Source organism: Ochotona curzoniae, unplaced genomic scaffold (assembly GCF_017591425.1).
Source record: "Ochotona curzoniae isolate NIBS_2020 unplaced genomic scaffold, NIBS_Ocur_1.0 contig_43, whole genome shotgun sequence".
In the NCBI taxonomy this organism is placed as follows: Eukaryota; Metazoa; Chordata; class Mammalia; order Lagomorpha; family Ochotonidae; genus Ochotona; species Ochotona curzoniae.
The window spans coordinates 30,983,886-31,002,420 of NW_024466218.1; the positions used below are offsets into that span (position 1 = coordinate 30,983,886).

General features: G+C 40.1%; 1 protein-coding gene across 3 annotated transcripts; it reads left to right on the forward strand.

The window, feature by feature from the left end:
• Positions 1–986: 986 nt before the first annotated feature.
• Positions 987–14,124, forward strand: SERPINB10 (serpin family B member 10). Of its 3 annotated transcripts, none has more exons than XM_040985097.1 (8): positions 987–1,087; positions 4,579–4,755; positions 6,532–6,594; positions 7,163–7,300; positions 8,607–8,724; positions 10,652–10,794; positions 12,213–12,368; positions 13,451–14,124. In XM_040985097.1, the coding sequence occupies exons 2-8, from the start codon at positions 4,588–4,590 to the stop codon at positions 13,853–13,855; spliced, it is 1,191 nt and encodes a 396-aa protein (XP_040841031.1). In that variant the 5' UTR covers positions 987–1,087; positions 4,579–4,587; the 3' UTR covers positions 13,856–14,124. The 3 variants fall into 3 exon arrangements, with proteins under 3 accessions (XP_040841031.1, XP_040841032.1, XP_040841033.1); XM_040985098.1 differs by having other exon boundaries at positions 993–1,092; XM_040985099.1 differs by lacking the exon at positions 987–1,087 and adding an exon at positions 2,883–3,247.
• The last annotated feature ends 4,411 nt before the right edge of the window (positions 14,125–18,535 follow it).

Here is an 18,535-nt window from a genome sequence, read left to right on the forward strand (position 1 = left end):
GATATAGATAGCACAAATGTGTATAGTAGTTTTAACCAATAGGCAATGGCAAAAAAATCTAAGTTTTGAGAAAAGAAATGAGTTTAAAGAGAATGAAGCAATTCTTGGTTGATTTGGCAATGTGTATATTGATGCCCTTCACACTCTCTAAGTAAGTGATACAGGGATTCATGCCGTGTAGTGAGATATCCAAAGCCACTCTCTGGTCACTGCCATCAGTCAAGGAAAACCATCTTTCTATGTGGAGCCTCCATGTGACACTTCAGCCAAGAATAGTCATGCAGACCTATCTTCCCAGACTGTGAGTGGCAGACATCAAAGAGCTTCCTACTAGAGATTTGAGCAAGTCTAGAATAATTTCTACTCTGAGTACCACACCAACACACAGATATTAAACTGAGTCAGTTTGCCAGAGGATATGTGTGGTCTTAATAGGAGAAAAACAGAAACAGCTTGGAGAAACCTCCTTCCGTTTTATCCTTTCTGGATTTCCACTCCTTCTCACCTTCATTCCCTTCACTCCATGCACATGTAAATTACATAGCTGGTCTACCATTTCTTCTCTAATAATGAACAAAGATAAGCCAGATGACATTTATAGGGGAAAACAAAGCAGAGCCACAGCATTTTCTGTTTTGTTGCCCATTGCCATTTTATTAATTTAAAGCTTTCTATGTGTCTTTCAAAAACACTGTCAAAAAAAAAAAAGTACACCAATTGTTGTCAGTTGGCAAAGCAGAGAAGGGATTAAGCAAGGAAAGTTTGAGTTACAAGAGAGAAGGGATTAATGAAGGAAAGCATAAGTTACGATTTGTCAGAATTCAAGTTTCTACATGCTGATAAGACACAAAACATGAGTAATTAAATAATGAAGGTAAAAGTGCCAACTAGCCTATATTTTTGAAATCTAAATTTCTGGCCAAGATAAGCCTGAGGAGTGTATGGGCTTGTGAAAGTGATTCTGGGGTGGGGTTACACGGAGGGAGGTGCCAGAACTTCACTTCTTAAGTTAAAGCTTCAGGAACACAACCACAATCGCGGTCTAAAAGAACAAGTTGTCCGTTCAGCTCCTGTGGAGGAACACAAGGCATTGTAAGTACTTTTTTTGGGTCCAGTGTTTGTGCTCAAAGAAGTTTAAAGGGGAGAAAACATTCTTTTTCAATTGAGTTAGAGAAATCAGTTTGCTAAGAATTGTGAAACCTTGAGTGAAGTTTTTGTCAGTCATGCTTGTGGAGTTACTGTTTCTGTACTTGTATCTGACAATGCAGGCAAAAGAAAATACAATATTCTCAACATAACAGTCTAACTTCTACTTTGGCGTAAGAGTGAGGCTGGCAGCATGAATTTGTTCCCTGACCATCACCCTGTGGAGCTAACGGTTTGTCTGTCTCTCCCCAACTTCCCAGTCTCTGGTCCTAGCCCAATTCCATAGACTGGTAGGCTTCTTCTCTTCTGTGGAGAAATCTAAGTCCCTAAAATCCCACTTCGGATGCTCTTCATAACCAGCCAAAATTACCAGCTCCCTCGGGGGAGGCAGGCTACAGGTGATTAGGGAAATGCAGGTGCAGGAGGCATGTCATGTTCTGACACACTCAGAGTCCTGAGGTGGGTGAGTGAGTACCATCTGCACATTGAGAATGTGTGGAATTTTCTGGTGGAGAAAGGGACAAGAGTTCTGACCTACCTTTCTTCTCCTACTTATTTTTTCCCTCATCTTTCCTTTCCCTTTTTTCTTCCTTGATCACCAAATCGCTCCCACTAAAATCTTAGACATTGACAGAAGCAGTTACACTGAGTCAAGTCAATGTGATTTTGACTGCATTCATATAGCATCTTTGGATAACAGCAAGGTGTACGTATACTAAGCTGGGAGAAAGCTCCTTTCTGGCTCAAAGCATTGCACTAGCCCCACAGGGAAAACAGTACTGACTTGGTAGAATAAGAATGACCAAGAGCAGTAGACGAGACAGACTCACAATAAATATTACAAATGCCACTGCCACAAATGAACAACAGCTTTAGTCAACTTCAAGTTAACTGATGAAGACATTTAGGAAATGGAGAATAAACAATGTGAAAAACTTGCTATAAAGCTTTGTAACAACAATGAGAATCACATACAGGAATTCAAGTAATTTAAGAAATTTGTCACACAGGAAATAGAAACACTGAAACAAAATCAGGCCAAATTATTAAAAATGAAGGACATGATGGGGCAAATTAAAAATTCATTTGAAGGTCTCAATAGTAGAAGGAGTGAGACAGAAGAAAGAATCTGGCTTGGAAGACACTTCCTTTAATAATGAGGGAAAAATGAAAAAGCTGGAAGAGAACTGAGTCAAACTAAAAAAGAAAAGTATTCAATAATTGAGGGGCACTATCAATAGGATGAATATGAGTTATGGAAGTTTCAGAAGGACCAGAGAAGGTAGGTTTAAAAGCTAATTTAAGGGGACATGGAGTGGTAGCCTAAAGGCCAGAGTCCTCACCATGCATGCCCCAGGATCTCATATGGGTGCCTATTCTAATCCCAGCAGCCCCACTTCCCATCCAGCTCCCTGTCTGTGGCCTGGGAAAGCAGTTGAGGACAGCCCAAAGCCTTGGGACCCTGCAACTGTGTGGAAGACCAACCAGAAGTTTCTGGCTCCTGGCTTCAGGTCAACTCAGTTCTGGCCTTGGTGGCTACTTGGGGAGTGAATCAGCAGACTGAAGATTTTCCTCTCTGTCTCTCCTGTTCTCTGTAAATCTGTCTTTCTAACAAATAAAATACATAATTAAAAAAAATACTGAATAAAATAATAAAGGAAAGCTCCCCTAAATTGGAGAAAGAATTAGGAAACAAAACATAGGAGGGGCACAGAACTTCCATTAGTATTGACCAAAAGTGATCTTCACCAAGACATATGGTAAGGGTGCCCTCTTCAGTTGAACCCAGGAAAAAGATTGTTACATGCGCAAGTGAAAAATATCACTTAACTTATAGAGGAACCCCAGTCAGACTCACTGCTGACCTCTCAGAGTAAACTAAGAAAATGAGTGATGTATTACAGATTGTGAAAGGAAAAAAAAAATGTCAACTTAGAATAATTTACTCAACTAAACTTTCTTTTGTGTTTGAAAATGAAATAAAATTCTTCCACAGTAAAAAATAGTTCAAAGAATTTGCTTGTTTTTGACTTGCCTTACTGATGATACTTAAAGATTTTCTGTTGACAGAGAAAAGGAACAACACCAGCCCAAATCAAAGGTAAATGTGTAAAACAAAACAAAAAGACTAAATCAAACAATGAACAACCCATTGCTAAAATGATAAGACTAAATTACAACCTATTCATATCAACCCTGAACATAAATGGCTTAAATTCATCAATTAAGCATCGTAGATTAACGGACTGAATGAAAGAGCAAAATCCATCTGTCTGTTGCCTACTTGAGACACAGCTCATTAACAAAGATATGCAGGAACTGAAAGCAAAGGCATGAAAAAAGATATTCCAGGCTTATGGAAAGAAAAAGCAAGCTATGATAGGCATTCTTGTACTAGCTAATACATACTTTGACATGAAAAAATATTAAAAAAATAAATAAGGATACCACATAATGATCAAAGGATCCATTATGCAAGAAGAGATCACCTTAAAGTTTCAATTCCATTTATATTTACTGTGATTTTCCTCATTTCTTATTTCCTTTTCATTTTTCTTTTTTAATACATCCTTGAGATTAATTATGATACCATTTATTTGTGGTATTTCTATTTTTTTGTAAGCTCCTGATACTATACATGCCCCTTTCAATACTGTTTTTGGTACATGTCATGAGTTTTGATATTTTTGTTTTTATTTACATTTCTTCAAAATTATTATTCTGATTACTTTATTCAGTAACACATAGGTCATACAGTAGCATCCTTTTTCTTCAAAAACTCTTTTTAATTTTCTTTTCATTTCTTCAGCGACTTATTGGTCATTGAGTATCATCATGTTGCTGTAAACTTTCTATTTTTCTTCCTGTTGTTGATTTTGTTTTGTGGCTTTTCATTAAAGGGGATGTATAGTAACTGTGTCATGGGAACTCTCATATCCAGATGTGAGGATACAATGCAGTATGCATCTCTACTTCCAATCAAAGATGGACTCCCAACGAAACTGTTAAATGTATCTTGACAATAGAAAGCTGAAATCTCTTCCGTTGATCATAACTACAATGTCTTAAGAGCAGAATGGTGCATTTATGATTGTTTATGAAGGACCATCTACAATATAGGGGAAATTAGTGGGAACAAGGGATTTTGGGGAGGAGAAAGGGAAATTCCAGAGTCTATGGAACTGTATCATAAAATAATAACAAGAAGATATTAAACAAAACCCAGAAACTGGAATAAAATTGCAAACTTATTTCAAAGTGAAGTAAATTTCAAACCTAAGCATAAGGTTTTCATATTGTTCATTTTCTATCCACTTTTTGGGGAATCTTTGTGTATGGCTGAATATTTTTATAACATCAAAAGAAAAAATATAGAATCAAAATGGAAAGGATTATTAATGTGTTTTTTGCCTTATGTTTTATGTTTCTTAGATTCTCCCAATGGACTCTTTAGCAACATCAATCAACCAGTTTGCCCTCGATTTAGGCAAAAAGTTAGCTGAATCTGCTGAGGGTAAAAATGTGTTCTTTTCTCCCTGGGGCATCTCAACTTGCCTGGCTATGGTGTATTTGGGCACCAAAGGGGTCACTGCAGCTCAAATGGCCCAGGTGAGTGGTCCTTGGTAGTCTTAGAACTAAATGCTTTTTTTTGCCTTTTGACTTCAATTTTCTCCTTAAAACCAAATAGTCCACATTTTACAAAAATCTTTCTACAAAGAAATTTGCATAAAGAGTGATAGACCATAAAAGAAATACAGAGAAAAAAGTACATTTAAAAACTGTTGCCCAGAAATCCATTTAAGAACCTGTGTCTTCTAATAAAATAAAATAGAGAAATGATCAGCATATTAATTTTAATTCAATACTATAAAATTTTAAAAAAATTTTGGTGGTTATGCTATTTCAAGAAGTAATGAGTCATTTGTTAAATGCTGGGATTATCTAGCATATTTTTAATTTTAGAAGGATCTTATTGAAATAAAAAGAAACGTTAAATGACTTTGCTCCTTCTGATCTGTTTCATTTTTTTATCTTTTTCTCAATCCTTGGCTGTCTTAATTGATCAAAGAGCCAACTGAGACTGTTAAAATAGTGAAACAAAAATTTGTGTAAAGAAGTTCTAGTTTGCTGTAAGTATTCTCAAAGCATTGTGAATATAAATACATCCAAATCATCGTAGACAGCAAAGTGTGCAGGAAACATCCATCTATACGTGTCTTTGTTCATATGGATGAATTTCAATTTTTTTTATCTAAAACAAACATCATTTATAAGCTTTTGAAACAGTCTTGCACACATAAATACAACTGCATATAATTCTTCATACATGTAAATATATGTAAAATAAAAAGAAAAACTGTTCTGTATCTTGACATAATAATTTTCACACTAAGGAATTCTTTGTCAAGTCCAGAACTGGGGATAGCTAGGAATTTTTAGTGAGTTTGGTAGGAAACGTTCTGTTAGTTTAGAAGTAAGGTATCACCCTTACGTTAGTTCATGAGATGTTGTGTGATTTGAAAGCAAACAGTAAAAACAAAAGCAAAAACACCTCTGCCCACAGCTGGTTTTGATTATCAGTAAATTGTATGGCTTAGTCCTTAACCAAGGTGTCATCTAAGAATCTGGCAAATCAAAATTCAATTTGTAGCCATTTTATAGAATTCTTTTGCTGTGCTGTTTGCCCTTATTTTAAATATTAAACCTTCAATTGCAAATAAGGCTATGCATTGGCTGCATCCCCTTTCCCTGTGACAGGATGTATTTGTTCTGTCACTGTGGGTCAGTGTAACCGGTCTTGAATTAGCTTTTATCATTTTAATTGGGCACAGAATGTTGGGGAAGAGTTATTGCCCTGTGTACTATTCTTGGATGACTCAAGGGAAGCAGAGCTATCCACATCCTTCCTGTTGGCTTTTGAATGCTGTACTGGGCTGGACACAAAGATTATAAGTGTCAAGATAGAACTGAAGCACTTCATTGGAATAAAACAACTGAAGTTCCCCAAATTGGTCAGATAATTTGAATGACGATGGACTCCTTAAATTGTCTAAATGATGGTCTCAATGGAATATGTGGGCTTCTTCTTTAAATAACCATGGGTAAAATTAAAATACAGAAAATAATAGAAATTTGCCTCATTCTCAACTTGCAATTAAAAAAATGTTAAAACGAAGAAAGTAGCTTAAACTAAACTTTCACAAATTCATTTGAAAGTACTGCTTGATTCAGCCTAAAACATCATTAAAATAAAACTGGAGCTCCTTTGTCCAATTAAGTGTATGTTACACAAGGGCAGGAAGGACTGATTTGTACTTACAGATTCAGATTCCATCTGATTACTTTCTCAAGTTACATTCAGTTGTCTTTTTATTCATATGACAGGTGCTTCAACTCAACCGAGACCATGACAACAAATGTCCCGAACATGAAAAGAAAAGGAAAATGGTATAGCTCTTCTTTTAATATCTATTTGACGGTTAACAAGAAAGTATTTTTAACACTTGTATCTTTGTGATTAATATAAGCACATTTTAACGAATAATTTTCCTTTGGAACACACAAAAAATCTTCAAAAAGTTCATGGAATATATTTCATGAAAATACATCCATGAATTTTAAAACCTTTGTACCTCAAAACCTTTCAGACCACTTTCCATGAACTTTTGGAAGTACCCTTGAATATTAAAATTATGAAACCATTTTTCAGATTACAAGTGTTTTTTGGAAGAGTTGTATTCTTATCCCTTGTCGCGACCCTTTTTGACCCCATTGAAAGAGTCTCTACTGTCAAATGTGCTCTTGCTTTTACAAACTAAATGTGATGAAAACTACAGCCTGATAATGTTTAAATTTTTGCACCAATAACATTAAGAAAACCTATTTTAAAAATCTACCTTAAGGACATTTTGAAATTTTGGTTCTAACACATGAATTACTTGATTTAGCTAAGGGTTGTTAACTTATAGGTTGCTCTTGTTCAGCATTTTTTGGACTAATCCCTTTTGTTTTAAAGGAAATCAACTTGAGTAGTGTTGAAGAAATACACTCTCACTTCCAGACACTTATCTCAGAAATTGTCAAGCCCAGCAATTCCTACATACTTAAAACAGCCAATGGGGTCTACGTGGAGAAGGCATATCCATTTGTCAATGTAAGTGCAAATGTTTTGTTCTAAGCTAATGAGAAACAAAGCGCCATGAGAAAATGATCAATACATTCTTTGCACATTGATTTCAGGGACAATCTTAGTGCAGCCAGTACTTCCTAGTAAAGAATCATTTAGACCAAACAATATTTGTCTAGCTATAAAGGAAGTCCTTGGGATTTCAAATAAGATCTAATGATCAGATGTTTATGTGCAGGATGAATGGGTGATGGTCATCCTTTCCCCTTAGGAATGGCCAATGGGCATGAATATCGAAATGTGACCTGTACAACTCCTGGGCCAGTAGTTGATTAAGGGGAAACAGAATTTAAAAACACAGGGGAAAGGGGCTAAGTGCGATAAACTAGTGGCTGAATCCTTGCCTTTCACTCTGGGGATCCCATATGAGTACCAGTTCATTTCCCAGTTGCTCCACTTCTCATCCTGCTCTCTGCTTGTGGCCTGGGAAAGCAGTAGAGGATGACTCAAATCCTTGGGACCCTGCAATTGCATGGGAAATTGAGAAGATGCTCCTGGCTCCTGGCTTTGGTGCAGATCAGCTCCGACTGTTGTGGCCATTTGGGGAGTGAACCAATGGATGGAAGATCTTTCTGTCTCTCCTTTCTGTAAATCTCACTTTCCAATAAAAGTAAATAATTCTGTCCTGTGAAGGCACGAATACTCCTCAGAGTAGTACAGCCCAAGCCAGGTTGATCATTTAATTCTTCCAGTGCGGTTTTCCGTACCTTTGGCACATGTCAAGACACACTAGAGAACCCAGGGGTCCGACAGATAGAGGGCAAGGACAATAGATGGAATAGGAGAACAATGTGAAAAGAAAGTTTTTAGTTCAGGAGTCCTCTACTGAATCCGTAGGTAAGTTTAGTGTCCACACAAGGCAGCTACCAAATCCACAGGCTTCACCATGGTTCCAGTGCTGTCTCTTACTGCCGTCGATACTTGTTGGCCGCTGGGGTCACTGCTGTAAGTCAGAGAGACGCCCTTTTGCCTCTAGCCTATTTCTAGGCCTGAATAAAAGTTAGGATGAGGATGTGAAAGCACCAGCATTGTGTGTGACAGACTTTGTTTTCACAACTGAAGTTCTGCATGGACAATTGGTGCCTGACTAGGCTGAAAGATGGAGGTGTCTGATTTTCGATTGAAATTGGGAGTGCAGAATAAAAAGACATAAATGATGTAGAAAGGGTCTGCAACTGCCCCTCTGCACAGTTTGTTGGATAGTCTAAATAGACTTGACTTCTCAGGTTTGGACAAGATCTGGGTAAAATGGAATTTTGCTTATGTCTTTCAGAAATATTTAGAAGACATGAAAACCTATTTTGGAGCAGAACCACAGTCTGTTAATTTTGTGGAATCTTTTGACCAAATCCGAAAAGAGATCAACTCTTGGGTTGAAAGACAAACTGAGGGTAAGTATTCAGCCTCAGCAGAGAGCTTTCGCCACGCACAGACCGATTTGTTCTAACGTGTGCTGTACGTAGGTAGAGGTATTTCTTAATTAGAATATCAGAGTCTAAATATTTAAATGCTTTATTTTTATTCAGGGCATAAATTTTTGGCTCTTCCAATAGTGTTACCAAAAAGTCATAGTTAAGCCACCATCTCATCAAGGAAATGAGCATATCCCACCAAAAAGGAGTTCAAGGAATGCAAAGCAGGGACATGCAAAAAGGAATATAAGATCCTCCTGATTTGTAGTTTTTAAAGGTATAATAGGCATTATATAGATATTTATCTAGTAACAATGCCAACAAAAGTGTATTGCTTGATGTGCTATATAATCTAAAATACTTTATACAACAAGGTCAAGCATCGAAGTGTGGGGTAAGAGATATGCCATTTCAACAGCAAGGTCATGTATCAAAGTATGGGGTAAGAGATATGTCATTTCAACAGTTTTTGAACCTAGAGGTCAAGCTCAGGACATCAGTTGGGTCTTGCTTCCTCCTCGCTGCTGGTGCTTACTGATAATTCTGGGTGTTCCTCAGCTTGCAGATATACCCCATTCTTCCGTGGCAAGTGGGGCAAACAAGCTTTCTAAACCTCCTTGATAAGGGGAACTGATTCCATTGTGAGAACAGAGCTCTCAATATCTGCCATGTCCCTGCCCATAGGCCCTACCAATGAGAGCAGTGAGTTCTAAGTACCCACAGTGAATTTTAGAGAAACAGAGATATTCAGATCATTGCAACAGCTCTAAATTAATAGATTCCTGGATAATGTTTCTGAGAGTCTTAAAATAATAGTAATCAGACTTATTTGCTAAAATATAATTTAGGGTTTTTGGGGCTTATTGTCCTAGGAAGCACTGACTTCCCTGTGGAGATTTTTTGCTTTCTTTGTCATGTTTTCAAACAGGCAGTATGTTAACTTGATAAAAGCAAGCAGAGGACTTTCCATGTCATACTCTCAAGCTGCCTTAGTAGTGTAGAACTTAATCCGTTACTTGAAGGTTTAGAAGAATTTACCTGTCAAAACGTCCAGAGTGGGTTTGCTTCTACAAATGTAATTGCTTGACAGATTTTACGTTTCAATCATTTGATTTCTATGATTCAGATTTCCTACCAATTCTTGAGTTTCTGTTGATAGTTTCCTGGAAAATCATCCATATTGATTTTTACACTGATTGCTGCAGGATGTCCCTGAAACTTGAAATCTCCTGCATGTCTGTACTTTTGCATTTGAAAACTCAGCCCTTATTTTTAAAAATGAAGCTGTTTCAGGATGAAGCTGAGCTGGCCGGGATGTTAACCTCCACTTCAGGTGTCAGACACACTGCTTCTGAGACATTATTTGATATGAGTAGATTTGCTAAATATTTCGAGGTGCTTCATTGACAAGATTGTAGAGAATGTGTTGGGGGCAGTTAGACAAATTTCCATTTAAACAGAAAGTAGACCAATCTGATCCAGGCGATTGCAGAAAGCAGTGGTTTGGGCAACCGGAAAACCTTGGTACAACCTTTGAGATGCTAACCGGAGCAGGTTGCAGTTGGTGGCCACCCAGAAGTGAAGGGGAAGGAAGTGTTTGTTTCCTCAAACCACGTTATACCTACGGTGATGAACATGCACGGACTCTCGGACTGCGTCTCTGAGGTCTCCCTCTCCTTGGCTTTTCTGGGCAGGAATGGCATTTATCTTTACAATATAACATTTCTGGAAAATCTGAAACCTTAATTTTCAGCCTGTTGAACCACTGTGCAGGCCCCCAGAAACATTACTATTTTTTTTTTAAATAAAGCTTCTATTGTTTTGGGAATATGGAAAATCTGGTTATTTTCAGTTGAAATATGCACATAACCACTGGCCACTGGAAATTCTGTTTATGCTCTTATAGGTAAAATTCCTAATCTTCTCCCTGATGAGTCTGTGGATTCCACCACCAGGATGGTTCTGGTGAATGCCTTATACTTTAAAGGAACTTGGGAACATCAATTCTTACTGAAAAATACTACAGAAAGGCCATTCAGAATAAACAAGGTGAGAATCCTTTCCAGTTTTTAAAAAACATTTCTTAAAAGATTTATTTATTTTTTGTATTGCAATGTCAGAGAGGGAGATCTTCCACCCATTGTTTCACTCCCCAAGTAGTACAACAGCCAGAGCTGAGCTGATCCGAAGCCAGGTGTGTTTTCCAGGTCTCCCACACAGTTGCAGGGAGCCAAGGCTTTCCCAGGTCACCAAGCAGGAAGCTGGATGGCAGGTGGGGCCACTGGGATTAGAACCTGATCCATATGGGATCCCTGGACACGTTCAAGGAGAGGACTTTAAGCTGCTAGGCTACTGCATGGGGCCCTGCAGGGGTTTTTTTTTTTAAAGGATTTATTTCATTAACTGAAAGGTGTAATGACAGAGAGACATGGTGAAGGATCCAGAAGCCAGGAACTCCACCTAAGCTCCCCACACGCATGTCACGGACCCAAGCTCTTGTGCTATTCTCCCATGATTCAAACCTACACTCTGAAATGGGCTGGTGGTCTTCCAAGTAGCATCCCAACCTCTGCCATGCTAGTCCCACACTCCCGTTTTCAAGGACTAAACTATTATAAAGTCTTGTGGACAAGACTCTTTTATGTATAAACAAATTTTGCTTCTTTTAAAAAACACATCTGGATAACACCTAGATTTAGAAAATTACCAAAGAGAATCTGCCAAACTTTCTTCTAAAGTTGCTATGACGGTTTGCATGTCCCTGCATTGGGCCGTGCCTGCTGCTCCACCCCTGCTCACAGTGTCTTGTATTTCCTGCCAGACATTTGGTTAGTGTTCATTCTGTAGATGTGCTTAACTCTCAGTCCTGTAGTTTCATAAGATTGACCACGTGTCCTGTGCTGCATGCATTCTTGGTGATGTTTCTGCTCGGATATATTGCCTATTTAGTAAATGTGATCTTTTTGTTATTGCTTTCTTTCAAGAAATCTTGGGATATTGAATATCACTTCTTTTGTGTATGTTTTGGCAAATTTTTTGGTAGTTGGTTGTTTTTTTTTTATCATCTTAGCAGATTTCCATTTTTGTGGCATCCGAACACTTTTTCAGACATTTGCATGTGAAGTATGTTTTGCTGGATTTCTGGCTCACTGGCACTTACAGAGTTTACACAGAATGTGTGTACAGTGAGGAGTGTTTGTTTATAAAGTGTTCAGTGGAAATCATCTTGCTTTGATTTCAGAGATTGTCATAATAATGTTGGGGAGGGAAAGACACTGCCTCATGCCATCTTGGTGACATTGTTCAGTAGGAATATATCTCTACAAAGTGAGACTTGGGTACTTTTATTCACACTTTATCAAAGGACCATCAGTTCCACCAGTGGCCCAGACAGTTGAGAACCAATGGTGATGCAGAATAGATTTGGTGGGATACCTTTTCAATGACTTCGTAATGTGATCTTACAGGTTACAAGCAAGCCAGTGCAGATGATGTCCATGAAACAAGAGCTGCGCACTTTCTACATTGAAAATCCACAAGCCATGGGCCTTCAACTCTACTATGAGAACCGTGACCTCAGCATGTTTATAATTCTGCCAGAAAATGTTAATGGATTGGAACAGGTAAATACAGCAAGATAGTCTGTCTAATGAGTTCCTTTGCTTGCTCTTTGTATCTTACTGGGAAAAACTTAAGTACATGATTTTGAGCAATTTGCTTAAAGCAAATATTAATTTCTAATGCACTGCTTGGCCTATCTTTCTTTGCACAGTATCTAATTTTGCATATGCATCCAGCTTATAACACTTGCAAGTTTCCAAAGGTTTTACTGGTATGTGGAAAGGATTTCCAAATTGTTAACAAAATTTGTGAAACTGGAGAAGATGGTAAAATAAGATCAATTTGGATAAGTAACCCTCAAAGTCGTGCTTTGCAGGATAAGATCCTCTTCCTCCAAGTGCAGGTGCCTGAGCTGAAGTTATTGCTACATTCTTAACGTATAGCACTTGTTTGCATATATGTCTTTGATAACTGGCACTTAGATTCAGAAAACTCAAGATAACAAAGAATTAAGAATTGAAAACACACACAGCATTTAAAAAATCAAAATATCTACACATGCATTTGTAGGCACATATTCAGTACCTAAAGCTTTTTACATGTAAAGAGAAGACAGGAGACTTTAAGCTCATAATAATAAAAAAAAAAACCTGTTGTTTGTAAGATTTTGGATTTTTCTTACTATTTATATTGTTAATTTTGTATTGTTGTCATTATAGAATATAAGCATCTTATTTTATTCCAAATTTTGGTTTCAAATAGTTGTCTCTCATGTTGATAAAATTAATTTGTCTATATCATGTTATAAAGGAGTAAATGCCTCGTGTGAACAACACCTAATGTACATTTACACTGATGCATTTGGGTGTTCACATGGTTGACATCTTGCCACGAACTTACACATTCTCCTGTATCGCAAGAATTATTGCTGTTCAAAGCAAAAAAAATTGAAGGCTGAGTGTCAGGGATCTCATTACCCAATCAGAGTCTTCTGAAATGTGTGTATTTTATTACAGTGCATGATGGGAACCACCATAATTATCTACATAACTCCTAGAGATTTCACTCTATCACTTTGAATCCAAATTGAGACAATTTCAGTTTCAAATGACTGATTTCTTCTTCCTTGGTTCCAAACCTACAGCTGGAAAAGACCGTAACATACGAGAAGTTGAACGAGTGGACTCGAGAGGACATGATGGAGCTGTATGACGTGCAGCTGCACCTGCCCAAATTCAAGCTGGAAGAGAGTTACGACCTCAAGTCGGCCCTTAGCAGCTTGGGGATGAGCGATGCCTTCAGCCAGAGCAGGGCCGATTTCTCCGGAATGTCTTTGGAGAGAAACCTATTTCTGTCCAATGTTTTCCACAAAGCTTATGTAGAAATAAATGAGGAGGGGACAGAGGCTGCTGCGGGCACTGCAAGTGAGGTGCGCTTTAAAAGTAGGGTCCCCTCCATTGAAGTCAGCGTAGATCACCCATTCCTGTTCTTCATCAGGCACAACAAAACCAAAAGCATTCTCTTTTATGGAAGGTTCTGTTCCCCTTAACCCTGCATCTTGGTCTTTGAGAAACAAAATCTTGCAGTGTACAGAATCTACTGCAGAAGAAGAAGCACAATTACTCTGTCGGTGTGTAATCTGGAATCCTCCCTATCAGAATATCAATCAGTAATACTAAATAAGGCATCTTAGTAGTCACATCATGTCTGTATAGCTAGAAAGAATGAGAATTTAAGCAAATCTGTACCACACCAACACATTTCTGCCTTACTGTGATTTTTATTTACATTGCAAAAATATAATGCTATTCAACTGAATGCTTTATGATTCTTGAGCTATCAAGTTAATTTTCTCCAAGATTTTTATTAAAGATGATATACATAAATTTTGCCACAGTAGCCTCCCTGTTTTCACAGTTCTTACAAGGAGCCTGTGTTTAGTAGTTAAGACACCTACATCAGATATTGGAGTACTTGTGGGTACATGAAGATGTGGGGTGGGGGAGAAAAGAGAGTGTTCTGTTTCTCTAATTTACATGGTTTAATTTTGCTATACAACACGGATGGCTTTTGCAACGTGTCAGTGATAGAGTGCTCGGGAACTGTACTCTGGGTTGAGCGTGATCTGGAATGGAAGGGGAATCTTTGCGGAATGACAAGAGCAGGAATCATTTGGTTCCAAGAGAAGCTCCTGCAAATCTTTTCCATCCAGACTCCTTTTCAGAACAGTACAAAAATGAGGTAAATCATTAACCTCACTGGAAAACAAGAGGAAGGCTTTGGCTGACCAGAACCATTCTCAGGGAGGACTAAAGAACAGAAAGCTGGGCTCTAAAAGGTGCGAACAGCCTAGGAACCTGCAGGAACAGGACAGGCGCCTCCAGGCATCTCAGCATTGCGAAAGCTAGAGTCCATTAGAAAGGAGTGATGACCAGGCCTTGAACGGGAACCCCATTTTCCCACAGTGAACAGCAAAACTGAAAATTGTATTTGAGCTACTACATGAAAATCTCCAATTAAGTGGAGGTTGATATAACTTTTCAAGGAGCCATAGGATTTCACAGATCAGCTCGGGCAAAAGCAACACTCTGGCTAAAGTTTGTTCTTACCTCTGTTCATTTCGTGGAAGTGCTGTAAGACCTCAGCAGACTACACCGGTCAGTCCCAGTCCGGGGGTGTCCTGCTGTGGATCCAGTGGGTCTGCAAGGCCGCAGAAACTCCAGCACAGTCTTTGTGGTTTGGGGGTGTCCCAGCAGGTGGGACGAGAGGCAATGAACCCCTTGTTGGTTTAGCCTGGTTGTTGGAGCATCCCTGAACTAACGTCCGGTGCTGAGCGTGATTCTCCGGCCAGCGCATCACTGCAGGCGAAGGGCTGGTTGGTGCCTCTTCCGCTGTCTCCACTCTTCCTCTGTCTCCAGCCTCGCCTTGCTTCCAGACACCCACACTTGACCATGGAGAGTCGCCCTGGGCTAGGGCCCAGTGCTGGGGACACCACATGCCTCTGCCGCCCTCAGCTGGAAACCAACCTGTAGAGGCAGCTGGGAGTGAACAAGGTCTCCACCCACGGGTATTCGCCGATGACACTTGGTGCTGCGAGGAAAACAACACCAGCCGCGGACAGATTCCTTTGGGTGTTTTGGCTGCCATTTGAACTGCTTTTCTCCAACATGATCCCTCAGGTGGACCCTCCCCCAGGGACCTCCTACCCGCGGCATCTACTGCTCCTAAACCACAGTTCCATCCCAGGTTGGAGTGCAGGGCCGGGCTGCGCAGCCGGCTATTTTCCATCAACAGACCCTCCGGCAGGTGACAGGTGTCAATGCAGTCTTAGAGAAATCCACGCAGCCTCTCGGGCACTGAGCGCAAGGGTGGGAAGCATGGGCTCCTCCATGCCTGGTCAGCAGAGAGGACGCGGTGGAGCCAAGCACAGGGAGTGCGCGGAGGCCCCTGGACCACTGAACACCGCGCTCCCCGGCGCTGCAGAGCCCCCGCGGAGGTCTCACGTGACAGCCTTTCGCGTGCCTGAGCTAATATCTGCTGTCTCTGAGCCTCTGAACATCTTAGTGTGTGTTCCGTGAAGTAGGTGCTAAAACAAGTGCTGCTATCCGGGCGGCGCAGCAATAGGCTTTGCCAGTAGAGGGAGCTGGAAAGAGGCTGCAAGAAGACAGCGCAAGAAAAGCAATTCTCTTCTGATTCTGATTTTGATTCTGATCCTGGCAGGCACGCAGAATGCCCCTGCACCTAGCAGCTTCATCCCCAGGCCATGCTCGCTCTCTTCACACTGTCATCACCTCTGCAGTTTTTCAAGATACAACGTTGGGCAACTGTATCCCTGTCAGACCTTTTGCTTCCACAGGCCTACCCCACCTGTTCACACCTTCTGTGAACTACATTTTGCTTTGGGTTGTTTGACTGCTGCTGAATGTTTGCCTGTTCCTGTGGCTGCCATGCCTTCAAGGGAGTTTGAAATTTAGCCTTGGGGCTTTAGGTTGTTTCAGTCAGCGTGGCTGCTATGAGAAACAGCACAGGCTGGATGGCTTGAACAACAGAGCTTCATTTGGCAGTTTCCACAGCTGGGAAGCCCAGGATCAGCAGCTGGAATATTTGGTTCCTCTTTCTTTTCCTTGCTTGTAGGGGACTTTTTTCTGTTTCCTCAAGTGGCTGGAAGAGCATTATCTCTCTTCTCGTTCTTATACCACCACAAATTGCATCATAAAGCCCCTCATGACTTCCTCCAATACTATCTTCATCTTCAATGTTATCAAGCCCAAACATGATAGCTTGCTGGTTAAATCCATGCCCTACATCCACTGGGATCCCATATGGGTGTTGGTTTGTATCCAGCTGCTCCTCTTCCCATCCAGCTCCCTGTTTGTGACCTGAGAAGCCAGTGGAGGTTGGCGCAAAGCCTTGGGACCCTGCAATTACATGGGAGACCCAGAAGAAGAGTCTGACTCCTGGCTTCAGATTGGCCCAGCTCTAACCATTGCGTCCACTTGGTGAGTGAACCAGCAGTTGAAAGATCTTTCTCACTGTCATTCTCTCTGTAGATTTGCCTTTCCAATAAAAAAAAAAAAAAAAACTAAACTAGATCTCCAGTGTCATCATCGAGGCAGTCACGGCTAACACACAGCCCTGTTGTCTGACGTCATACGGTTGTCTCTTGAGCCTTTGGTTCTCTTGTTATCCACTCACTGCAGCCAAAGGGGGCAGTGCCCAACTACGTCTGCTGCTTGGGGTCCTATTAAAGCCATTGCTTAAAAATGCCCTTTACATTCATTTCTCTGTCTTTAATCAACTAAGATGGTTTCTCACAGTGAACCCTGACAGATGTGACTGTATGAGTCTCACGTGCTATCGGAAAAGCTGTGGCAGAAGTTAGATGTGCGTAGTCAGAGCTACCCAGTCCATCCTGGCTTAAGTTAATGCAGCTGTTAATAACTATTTCACTAAAAAGGGAAAGTCTGAGAGAAATCCTGAGGCAGACAGGACACTAGAACAGGTATAAACTGTGACTTCACCATCAGGCTACGGAATGGTTGCCCTCTTGCTCTCCAGGTTCTGAGGGTGGCCATTGACTCCCACTGAGTATCCCTAACTGCAATGTCCAGTCAAGACACGCTAAGAGAACAGTGTGTCTTTACAACCCAAACCAACCTTCCCAATTGTTTTCCAACACTTTGTGACTCCATATTTCCAGACCACACCCTTGGAATCATGGGACAAAAGGAGAATAATGCAGTGCTACTGGCAGTTGCAGAGTAATACAGAATTGGGTGTTTTTATTCTGTCTTCTAAGTCCCTTGAAACACAAAATATGGCAAACAATTAATGTAACACAAGTTTAGATATATTGAGTTGTCCCTATTGCTGGTCAGTAAGTGTTCCCCAGTTGTTTAGGTTGGTTAATTTGTTTTAGTAAAAATCTAGACATCTTAGCAGAAACATATTTGGATAATCAGCTTTTTCAGTTTCAGAATTTAGGATTCTCTTGGCAGTAAGCAGCAATGATTAGGGAATGTTAATGAAAAAGGACAAACTAGTTCCTATATAAATGAACTATAAATTGATAGGACTTGACATACATTAGTGGAGGTAATTATGTAGAGAAGTGGTGGGAGGAAGGAATAGAGAACATATTTGAGTAAATTGAAACTACTCAGTTGTATTGGCACACAAACCTCAAAAGAATTGGCACACTTCAGCAGTCAGAACAGTTTCCAAGCTCAAAATAACAATTTAGCTCCAGTAAACAGCCATGCGGACGACAGGCAAGGAGGTCCCGCTTAAGTTATTTAGCCCAGTTTCTCCTAGAGGGTACAAACTCCATTCTTGCATCTTTGCAGTCATTTCCTCTGGCATTTGTTTGTTATAATTAAACTCTTCTTTCATCACTGAACCTGTGTACTGTCTTGTGCCAATGTTATTGCTGGGCGTGGCAACCAAAGTAGTACCTTGGGAACAAGGTCAGATTGTCATCTTGCTTCTACTGTGAATTTCTGTGGGAATCTGAGCAGATCAAACTACCCTGGCTTTGCTGTTCCCCTCTGCCACATGCTGGGCGCACAGTCAGTATTGTGACATTCCTGAATTCCTCCTGATGTGTTTACCTTCTCGAATCCACGGAAGCCACCTGGGACTCTCCTGGGGCTAGAAGATGGTGCAATGGAGAATATATAGATTGTTTACTGCTGAAGAATAATCATTCACTGGGTGTGAACATTTTGGA